Source organism: Penicillium longicatenatum (genome assembly GCF_028827895.1).
Source record: "Penicillium longicatenatum strain IBT 33135 chromosome Unknown contig_7_segment0_segment0, whole genome shotgun sequence".
NCBI lineage: Eukaryota > Fungi > Ascomycota > Eurotiomycetes > Eurotiales > Aspergillaceae > Penicillium > Penicillium longicatenatum.
This window is the reverse complement of record NW_026643124.1, coordinates 4,109,862-4,120,913: the sequence shown is the minus strand read 5'-3', so window position 1 is coordinate 4,120,913 and position 11,052 is coordinate 4,109,862. Positions and strand designations below refer to the sequence as shown.

General features: G+C 47.5%; 4 protein-coding genes across 4 annotated transcripts; 1 reads left to right on the top strand and 3 right to left on the bottom strand.

The window, feature by feature from the left end:
* Positions 1 to 575: 575 nt before the first annotated feature.
* N7484_011808 (uncharacterized protein) lies at positions 576 to 1,850 on the bottom strand (the record flags this gene model as incomplete). Its single annotated transcript, XM_057122195.1, has 1 exon — positions 576 to 1,850. The coding sequence occupies one exon, from the start codon at positions 1,848 to 1,850 to the stop codon at positions 576 to 578; it is 1,275 nt and encodes a 424-aa protein (XP_056967949.1).
* Positions 1,851 to 4,181: 2,331 nt separating this feature from the next.
* On the bottom strand, positions 4,182 to 5,147 carry N7484_011807 (killer toxin; the record flags this gene model as incomplete). The annotated part of the gene is made up of 2 exons (XM_057122194.1): positions 4,182 to 4,963; positions 5,024 to 5,147. 2 exons carry the CDS (start codon positions 5,145 to 5,147, stop codon positions 4,182 to 4,184), a joined length of 906 nt encoding a protein of 301 aa, XP_056967948.1.
* A 3,148-nt stretch (positions 5,148 to 8,295) lies between these two features.
* On the bottom strand, positions 8,296 to 9,384 carry N7484_011806 (LysM peptidoglycan-binding domain-containing protein; the record flags this gene model as incomplete). Its single annotated transcript, XM_057122193.1, has 2 exons — positions 8,296 to 8,922; positions 8,992 to 9,384. 2 exons carry the CDS (start codon positions 9,382 to 9,384, stop codon positions 8,296 to 8,298), a joined length of 1,020 nt encoding a protein of 339 aa, XP_056967947.1.
* An 823-nt stretch (positions 9,385 to 10,207) lies between these two features.
* N7484_011805 (uncharacterized protein) lies at positions 10,208 to 11,050 on the top strand (the record flags this gene model as incomplete). Its single annotated transcript, XM_057122192.1, has 4 exons — positions 10,208 to 10,347; positions 10,410 to 10,519; positions 10,574 to 10,760; positions 10,810 to 11,050. The coding sequence occupies 4 exons, from the start codon at positions 10,208 to 10,210 to the stop codon at positions 11,048 to 11,050; spliced, it is 678 nt and encodes a 225-aa protein (XP_056967946.1).
* Between the last annotated feature and the right edge of the window lie 2 nt (positions 11,051 to 11,052).

Here is an 11,052-nt window from a genome sequence, read left to right as displayed (position 1 = left end):
ATATATATCACATTGGTCTTTGCGACATGAAGGTGTTTCCGTGGCTTTTCTCTTAGGTTTGTCTCAAGGTAAATGTATATAATTATGCTGCTCATTGGGAGCCACGAGGAGCAAGAAAGCCAGTCCACAAATCGGACGAGCATCTAAGCTCCGCAATAAAAACAATAATTGCAGGGCCTGGGGGTCCAGAGACCATGAAAGTTCTGCGAAAATAATCTGATGGCCCGAGAGGATCAAATCCCCAGTTCAGCATATGTTTGTTGTCAGAAGGCCACCAAGGCTGTTAGATTAGAGACTCAAATCCCAGGCGATTACAAGAAACATATTTGAAAGCTGATGTCTTGTAACCTAAAACTGAAGTCTGCTCATATAAGACTACGTACTAGGGCTCAGTGACACCGACCCAAGGGCGGTAGACACAGAGCCAGAGACCCAGCAGATTCCAAGACCGCGGTCTCAAGACCTGCCAGGCCATCAGAATGCCAACTAGCGTCCCCTACGATTTCACGGCCCATTAAGCCATAAGTCTCGGGGCTCAAGACGCCTGGTGACTCAAGACTATGCTCGAAACCTGACTACGTTATTCCATCATCAGCATCAGTTGCTGCCCTTCTCTGAGCATCCGCTTTCATCATCTCGGCCACCGCAGCCACTTTGGCTCGTGTCACTACGAGATCCTGTTGTAAGCTCATGAGGACGGTATTGGAACCATCATCCATCGCGGCTCGGACACATTGAGCAGCGCTGACTAGTCGTAGGTTCTTGGTATAGAAGCGCGCATGTTTGTTGTCCTTGCGGGCATACTTGTGGGCTATACGATGTGCTTCCGATGGGTCATTCGGGTTGACCGGCACTTGGTCCGTCACGTGCCATCCTCCATGCTCATAAACTTTGAAAGTAATCGTAATTGCGTTGGGTGGAGGGTTCCGACGTGGGCGGAGCGCTTCCGGCAGAGGTAGAACCGTGAATTCACTTACGTTTTGGCCTGAGGCGGGAGCCTCTTGCGAGGCATCCTTATTTTCGCGTAGCTTCTTTTTGTTCGTCTGTCGAACATGCTCTTTGGGTTCTTGAGGCTGAGAGACTGGTGATGCCATATCATGATGGGTTGTTTGGACATCTGCCTGTTCTCGCTGGCTGGGCCCGCCCTCTTCCGTGGCCCTTGCTGTATTCTGAAGCGCTGCGGGTCGAGGTGGGACAGTAGATTCACCTATGATCGGGTTTAAGGCCGCAGGCTCAGGCAAATCGCTCAGACTCTCGCGAGGTCCAATGTTTTCTGTGCCCCGCTCATGGTCCGACGATTCATGGTGATTAAGAGGTGATGGAATCGCAGCCTGACCGATGATTGGTGATTCAGCTTGCTCTTGCCGGCCGTTTCCATCCTCTCCCATAAATATTGCTGCATCCAGCCCAGTTAAATCAAGTTGAGTGATAGCCTTTTCTGCTCGAGCGCTTCGTGCCACTCGACCTTGCCGAACAATCTGGTCAGGATCCTGAGTTGTGGCTGGCGAATGTTCATTTGATATGCGAGATTCGGCTAATGCGTCCACAGCCGGTCCCACACCGGGGCTGGGAAGCTCTGATGAAGCAGTTCGCTCATCTTTCGACGGAGCAAACTGCTCTTCTGATCTTTTTACACTAGCAACTGCCCGTGTCTCTGCTTCCTGCTCAAGGGCCTGAAGGGCTTGTTGTACTGCATTTTGCGCAATTTCTCTTTCCTCAGTCCTTTGATTCAGGCTTTTGCTATCCGCCTCGACAGGGCTCGGCGTTAGTTGTAGATCTGTATCAGAAGACATTCCTCTTGTCAACCGGTCTTGCATCTCAGCAGGCACGACGGACTCCACATGTTCCATTGAGGCGTTCTCGTTGCTTCGCGAAGAAATCTTCTTAATACATCGTTTTCGATCGCAAAGAGCCATCCCGCTTCATTCCGATTCTGCTTGAAGAGAGACCCCGCTCGATTGGTCAACCCCTCGGCTCGTGATTATGTTTGACGAGTCCAAGGCTCTTCAGCAGATCTAATATTGGTATTCTGAGCATATGTATCGAATCTGTACCTTCCTAACTCTTCGATGTTTTTGAATGTATCGGCATGGCACTCAGGCCAAGTGTCAGATGGAAGGCTGAAGCGAATGTGGTATCTCTTAGCCAAGCGTCTTAGATTCTTCAAATGATTGTCCGCCATTTGATCAAAGTCGTACTTCTCACAAGTAAAGGTTGGACCGTAAGTCGATTATAAACGAAGCCAGGTCAAAGAGTTATGAGTGTAATAGTAATAACACACTTGCGAGGAAGAAATCAGCACGGGCGGGGAAGGCCACGTCAGCGCTCCAGGGTGTGCAGGGCATTCAGGGGAAGAATATAGGGGACTCAGGACTAAATAGTAGGGCAGCAAGGGCACTTTCCCGAACAGATTAAAATGAAGAACAAAAGACATGAGTGCAAAAACATACAACAGTTAGGATTCGCATGTGGTCACCCACCATACTACTAACTAACCGGCGTGTGGCTTAAGGATGGCTGAGCGGACGGGAAGCCCTGTTCTCCATACCCTTTGGTCGTATGTATTAGGTATTTCTCAAGATTACAATATATCCTGAAATCTAAATAGTTTTCCATGCGGGCAGCAGCCTGCTCAGGTGAGGATGAATGCTTAGTAGACAGCGTACCGATTCTGCTGACCTGCAAAAGAACAGCATATTGCACTCTGCCACGGTGTGGCGATAGGACATTTGATGTGACTGCTGGCTATGATGGCCTAAACAGACGAACAAAGGGTTAAATAGTGAACATCATCAAAAGGCCCTTGCTGCGCATCGACAGCGAGGATGGTGTACATTCATGCTCCATCCCTCCCTTTTCTCGGTGTGTAAGTGTAATGTGATGCGAAATATTTATCTTCAAATTCATTTACATATCAAGATCGCCTGGAGCTATTTTGCTCATTTTAAATAGATGCTGGTCGCGAGATCTAGGGGCGACTGGATATATGCCGGTCGGTATCCCATTTGGTTCAATGAATATAGGAATGTTGACTACCGGAATGTGGAATCTCTGATACATTGAAAGAGTTGAACCAAATTCAGTTCAACCTAGGCAAGGTCAGTCACCGTCCACATAGTATTGAAAGTCGCCCTGCTCATATCCTGAAAACTGAGGGAGCTTCATCAATCGCACATGGTGTCAAAATAAAAGACCAATTCTCTCTAGGTCATTGACAATGTGCCGCATACCTGCGAAGGTGTCGTACCCTTCCATCCTTTCTTTATTGGTGTAATTGGCTTCTTTTTCAATCATGTCACAAATTTCTGCAGCAAGACTTAAGTTACAAACACGGCATTCCCGGAAAATGATACCTGTGCTTAGCTGCTGGTGATAATATTTTGTATCCCTTGAGTGCTTCACAGTCAGCAATATCTAGAAGCGAAGAGACTTCCTGGATCTTCACGCCATTATATTCTAGAATTACAGCGGCTTTTTCTATAGCTGATTTCGTGCCATTTCCCGTAAATTGTCACAAAGAAATCTTCATGAGAGTCTCAGTAATCTTTCCCAGCGGTAAATCTTCAGGCGACTTGTCATCCTTGAGGGCGAATCCTCGGAAATTAATATTAGATCTTCACGCTGCCAGCAAAACATTATAAAGGGAGGGGTAAGAAAATGAAGGGATTTTTAAGACTAGAATTAGATTATTGAAAGATCCTCTAGCTCTTTATATAAGTTAAGGACAACTTAGAGAAAGATTGATTAATCACTTTCTATATAACTCGTCCTTCTTAAAGTACCTCTACTAAGGGCTTATTGGCTAATAGGTAAAGTCTTTTATAGGTCTAACCTATAAGTAGACATCGCCAAAACCCACAAAGCCCAAAGCCCAACCCAATCCAACCCACAAATGGGTTGGGTTTTGGGCCCGTTGCTCGGCCCATTGGGGGGGGCCCATTGGGGGGTCCACTAGTTTACAAACAGTACAAACATTTACTAATCTTAGTAAAAAATCAAAATATACATACTTCGGTATTGATTCCGATGGTTCGGCTTGGTTCCTGATCTGCACCAGCCTCATATCACAACACTTCTCGTCTGGACATGTGGCAGAACTTCGAATCTCACATCCGTTAACCACACACCCTCTAGCTTGCAAAGCGCTTCTCGCACTATGCCCTATGTAGTTGATCCGTGACCTAACTAGAGACTGCAAATACTAGAAATGAAAGGACGGCGGCCCAAAGCGAGAGAGTTGAGAGAGATAAATGGAGTTTTGAGCCGCTATTGGTTGGATCACTTGGCGAAGCTGCCGAAGGCAATACAGATGTAGTCAACCCTGTTGAAGTCGAAATATCTTCCTGAGAGCTTGTGGCGGCTTGGACTGCGGTTTGAATAGATGCTGATTCACTTGCCGTCACAGTCACGACCTCGGCTGCGGTTTGGATAGATGCTAATTCACTTGCCGTCACAGTCACGACCTCGGCTGCGGTTTGGATAGATGCTGATTCACTTGTCGTCACAGTCACGACCTCGCTTTTGGTCGTGGAGGCCCCATCCGACTCAGACCCACCCACCGCAGAAATACAGTTATCAATGCAGAACGGATTGGCCACGTAGTCGAAGGTGAGAATACCATCCGATGGATCATTACTTCCTTCGTCGACGAAGTGGATGGGCACGCTTCCACAGGTCGTGCATCCGTGCTCAAGGACCGCATCCAATAATGGTCGGATGGTGGCCAGAGTGAGCGACGCGCCGGACGCCATGTTCTCGGGAAATAAACAGATGCCACCTTCGGGTATGGATCCAGAGAGCCCGATACTACCGGTAATACCACCAATAGCGAAGCCTGGCGATATGGTGATTGGCTGTGACTGAGAAACGCAAATGACATGGTCACCACTCTGATACGCGGTAGAGAGTGGCTCGGGAGCGTCGTAGATAGCGTCACGCAGAAGTTGGATGATGGATTCTGGGACTGTGGATAGAAATGATTAGGACAAACGGTCAGAGGATGCGAGGCGGGATTAAGACACACCATCATTGTTCCAAGTTGCTCGCGGACATAAGGCAGAGCCTCGGCAATTAATACCGAGACTTAAGATAGGATGGGCGTGTGCACAAAGAATCAGAAGAAATTTGAACATGGGAAAATGCGCCATCGCGGCGGGAATTCTTCAGTGTCTTATCTTTGGTAGCAGAAGTAAGACTAGCTGCACGGGAGTGGACAGCTAGGTCGGATAGACAAAGATTGCGTGCGTTAAAGGCATGAGTTGACTCGAGCTAGAGACGAAGGCAACGAGGTGGATTCTTAAGTGGTCCCTATGCAACCGAGTGAAGAGTAAGAAAGCAGCGCATATGCATCTTAGTCGGGGCTCCCAGAGCCATATCCTTATATGGTACTCCCTCCCGAGAAGAGCAACGGGATGAGAGATTTCTACGTGGCCAAGGAGGCACTTGCGGCGAGTTCAGCCGCAATCGTCCCGCTCTAACAGCGCCACCACAATTCCTTGTCAGATTTTGTCTGATGGAGGCAGGATCTTATGTGAAGGAACGAACCTGGTCATCCGAGCCAAACACTGATCCCTCCAGAAGCGGGCTGTGCGGCTGGGCTGCGGCCCCCGAGAGTGGGTTAAGAGGCTCTATGAATTCTTGGCATATCAACCATATACAGTAAAACCAACTTGTAACGACAGCCAAAATTCGTTAAATCGAGGTTTTCGCAAAACCCAAAACCCATGCCTTAAATACATATATCTAGAGTGTTGAAAATCCCAATTAGTTCGCAGTAATCAACCTGGAATGGTTTCAACGCTAGACCTCTTATGCCAAGGCATTACTGTATGCCAAGAATCTTACACTCCTACGGAATAGAGATTAGCGGCTTTGATGCAGTCTGACAGGTTCGTCGCCCATTCCTACATACAGAATACAACCTGCATCCAGGTAGTATCGAAGTATGTGATTTCAATTCGGACTGCGTTCAAACTGCATACAGGGGTTTTATGTCTTTTGGTCGCCCCAGGAAAGAATCTTCGTGTCGTTTAACATGCTGATGCTTTTGCTCACTCGATATTGGGAGTGAAAATAGATCTGTGACTCAAATGGGTTACCACAAATAAAGAGTCTGTCCGGGGCATGCTGGTTCGTTTATATCGTCTTAGCTTCTCAAATTACAGCGCTGGGTTGTAGAATTTGAGCGCGCGTTTTGCTCAGCTCGCAAACATGGAGCAGTAGAGTAGTAAGCTTCCGTATCATAAGGGAATCAGAAAAGAAAATCAAAATACAACGACATGTAAAAATTGTCCCAAGGTTGACAATTCCGGGGGCTTATTTAGACGCTGGATGGACATTCCGTTTAAAAAATCACTTGAGGCTGCCGCTGAATTGGGGCGGGAAGTGCAACTCTCGGCTTAGTAGCGCATTGATAGGGGATGGCCGGAGGATTCCGTCGTATCAGGGCAAATAACGAGGAGGGACGTACTTGTCCCCAGGTTGGGGTCGGAGACTAGTGTATGACGCGAATGCTTGTCATCAACCGTCTAAGCGAACATTGAAACTACATTTACTCTCACTTTCCTGCAGACTTCTTCCTGCAGACTTCGGAGCTAGAAGATATTTCTATCAACCGATAGCTGTCAAAGTACCATATTCCTTCAACATGGATGATTATACTTTCCAAAAACTACGTGCCAATATCCGAACAAGGCTCTTTCTCTATGAGAACGAGTCCGGGGTCGCGATTAACGCCCGTCAAAAAGCTGAGAGGAATGTCTTTCAGAGGCTTCCCCCGAAATTAATTCAGAGCATTTTCGAACTCCTTTCTGGTGCCGACGAGATTTGCTTTGCTCTGAGTGATAGTGCAATATATGCTTGCTTTCGGGACTATGCCAGATACCACCGTCCAATTGATGATCACTGGCATCCTTCTTATATTATCCCCTCTATGACACCAGATGGGCGGCTCTCAAATCGACATGGAGAAAAACACAGAGCAGAACTCCTTCAACTTGGAGATAAACGCTCGGTGTATTGTAGACAATGTCACAATATTCATAAACGCTCTATAGGGCGAGCTCTACAATCGTATTTCAACTTGAAGTCCCAATGCTCTTCTCTTCACACAAAAGTGGTCGATATCTGCCCTTGCTCAGCGATGACATTCCACAATACGCGAAATTGTATGATAGTTGCTTAGACGCCAGAGCAACAATTTTTTTGTCGAAACTACTCGAGATTTAGTGAGCCATCCTTTGGCTGTGAGACCCGAAACATGCAGTTTACGCACCAGTGCACTTTCAATGACCATTTTCTCGCAATTGTTTCCATAAAGTCTAGGGTTTGGTTTGATGGGAGTTCAAAGTCTCTTCAAGTACAAAATCTTTTCAAGTTTGATGTATCTGGGTTAACACCTGCCCAACTTAAACACCTGGGCAAATCACATATCAACAAGTGTATACATCAAGATGCCAAAGGATGGCTTCAAGAATTCTTTCAGGAATCAAAAGCAAGCGTTGATATGAAGGTGCTTGGATCCGATTACTGTCAATGGCTTGGATGGGAAGAAAGCAAAACAGACGAATCCCCACGGGCTTTTGGAATCATCTTACATAGAGATTTAGGTGGCGTGCATTGGCCTGACAAGCGCTGGATGCATTATAGTCATAAACCACTGAGGCCTCCTCGTGAAAAGGGTCGTGATTTTTTGAAAGCATCGCACTCGCAATTGATGCCCAGGTCTATATTGACCAAGACCAAAAAAGGTTGAGCTGTGTCTGAATTGCTTTTGGAATTTGTGGAGTTAAATATATTATTTGTCACTTGCTTGAAAAATTCTGCCAAAACGATAAAATGAGATGTAGAGTAGAGTAGTTCATTTTTCAATGGGAAGTCATTATATAGAGCTTTGGTGGTGGTGCTTGGGTGGCTGGCCTGATGCATTTTGGCAGGGGCAGTGAGTATTCAGGCATTGTGGTTGGTTGATAGATCAGACCAAGCGGATGACACAATAAAAATGGGAGTGTACAAAGGTGAGTGTTCTATAAGCGGGAGTTGACTGTACATGGCATACTTTCTTTTTGAAATGGTGGTCAAAGGTGATAGATTATCGGCGCTACTTTACATGCTGTCTTTGAATTTTACAAATTTACGAGCACCTGGCAGATGGCAAAGTGTGTTGAAATACTAAATATACTATACAGTAGAAAGAAAACTCCTTCGAGCACTGGTTCTGATCAGTCTGTCCCTAACGTACCCCCCTGCCAGTGAAACATTGAAAAGAACATGGAAGCACAAACCTTCGCAACTGCCTCAAGAAACCTGACACTTCAACGAGCGCCAAGTCATATAGTAATGCGGATGATACATCGTCGACTCCTGACAGCCAGTAGACTGATCGTAGAGATCCACAATATTCGAACCGGAATTACTACAGCTTTCTTCAAAAGCCACACAGCTGCCCCCGGATATACTCCACGACCAGATCTTCAGTTCTGGACTTGAGTCACAGTCTGCATAAGTAGAGCCCCCGTCGGTGTAATATCCACAGGAAACGCCGTCCGTCATCTCAAGGCTAAGACCGCCGTGGAGGCTGAGACATTCCGTGTTTGTTAAGCTGGTCCCCGTTAGCACGTAATAGTCGCCGTTGCAGGTTTGTCCGGTGTAGGCGGCAAGGGTCCAGAGGCCTGTTCCTGTTGGGGCTGCTGCGGTGGTTCTAGTACTGCTTGAGGTTGTGTGTTCAGTGGTACCAGTCGATTTTTCGGTAGCGATGCTCTTGGTTGAGGCGGTGCTGGTAGTTATGGTTGAAGAGGTGGTGCTGGTACTCTTGGCTGATTTGGTGCTGACTGATGTGGTATCACAGCCGGAGATGCAACTGCTCGTTCTGCATAAACCTGAGTCTCCGTCTTCTGCGGTAGCACATTTACCTGTGATAATACACTAGAAAGAGCAACTTCAGCAACTGGGATTAGTTCTACAGGTGTAAGTCGACAAAAGAAACACACTTACACAACCAGTAGCACATGGGTTCAGAGAAGATAGGTCGGAATAGTTCTTCGGTCTCGCTGTACCCGGAACCTGGGGACCACAAGTGGCTTGAGGAAGAGCCACAGGCAAAGGAGGCTCACCTGAGCTCAGGCAGATGATGTCCCCTTGGTAGATCCCGTCACAATCTGTCCAGCCCCAGGTGTCGCTGTTATACTTCTCAATCTCAGCTTTGGTAAGACCATATTCTGAGGCAATACTGTTGCAAGTATCGGAAAAGGATTGAACGACATAAGTATAACAGTAACCGTCACTGGTTTCTTCTGGCACGCTTGATGTAGATCGTACATTTGGAGATAGGGCGGCTGCTATCTTGAACAGCCGCAGCATTCCCCAGAGTATAAAAAGAATCTTCATGTTTGCATATAATTCTAAGCGGATTTCACATACTATGATTCAGAAAAAATTCAGTCCTGTCGATAAGAAATTCCAGTCATTTTATATCCATTGAGAACGGGTGGCTGATGATCACCTGCGTTCATTATATCGCATCCTCGCGGGTGGAGAAGAAAGAAGTATATAAGACGAGTGTCCACCCGCATCAACAATGATTCTCGTTCGTATTGTTCTGTCCGGGGATCTAGCCCGTTGATATTGTCCTGCGTGGCGAATCCGTGCCTTTGTTATAATGTAAGCAAAACAATGAAAGAGAGAACCTTGGAAGATAGTAAGTAAATTTAGAGTCGAGTCTTCAGACAGAATGAGAATCAGGTGATGACAAAGGGTGAGATACTGGGCAACATTTGAGACGCTATTTTAGGTTGACGATTTTGATTTTTTTCCCCCTAGTGAATCATTCAAAGCATCGCTTTTAGCATACACTTGGTAAATTCAAAATGCATATATTGGTATGCATAGTATGAATCATTGTACGAAGTCGAAGAGCGAAATGTGTAGGTAAGCAAGGCGGTGTGCGGCGACTTGAGGTCATTACCGAACATGGTCTAGTGTCGTGTAACGCGCAACCTGAAGCTTCCAATTCCATCATACACCTTCGTCCCCAATTGAACCGCTGGATCTAGTCTTTTGAGTCCCTCGAATCGAAAGCGCAATATGTCCCCTCGACCCCGCAGTCGGTCGTCCCTTCCCAACGATCGAGCTCCGTCGCGTTCGCGCTCGAGAACTCGCGACTCGCGACCTCGAAGTATCACTCGCAGCCCATCTCTCAATACAGGTCGCTATGACCGACGCACAAGAAGCCGAAGCCGCTCGAGATCCTCTTCCCGTGGCCCTGGCAAAGGTGGCCGGCGATACCGTAGCCGCAGTTACAGCCGCTCGCGCTCGCCCAGCCGAGATCGAAGCCCACCCCGGAGCGCAAAGGTCAGTGCCTTGAGTTGACTTTTCCTGCCCCCAAAATTTACGCAGGTCACTAAATAAGAGAGACAGATCGTGGTGGAGAGGTTAACCAAGAACGTGACCGAGGCACATCTTAGAGAGATATTCGGCGCATTTGGTGATATCGAAAAGCTCGAGCTCCCAATGAACCCAGCTTGTAAATTACTCGCTCGTGGCCTCGTAGATGCGCATTACTGACTGTTGTTTCTAGTTATGACCAACCGCGGTACCGCCTATATCCTCTACTTCGATCCCGCAGATGCGGAGGCGGCGATTGCCCATATGCACGAAGCCCAGCTTGATGGTACATTTCTGAATGTTTCTATTGTTCTTCCTCGGCGCAACTTTTCACGATCACCACCCCCTTCTACTCGAGGAAATGGTCGGCGCAAAGGTCCGTATGTAAGCCCTCCCCCGAGAAGACAGGGTCGTGCACGACCTACCGAGAGACATGATACGTACCGACCACCATCGCTCTCACGCTCGCGTTCGAGATCGCGATCACGATCACGATCACCACGACGAGGGAGTACTCGTCCGGAAAGCCCCCGTCAGCACCGACGACGAAGCCCTAGTTACAGTAGTTACAGCTACAGTGACCGGAGCCGGAGTCGGAGCCCCAACAGGAGCCGGAATCGTCATTAAAAGAAACTGGGTCGTTCGACACGCGGTGTTGAAGACAAAATGACT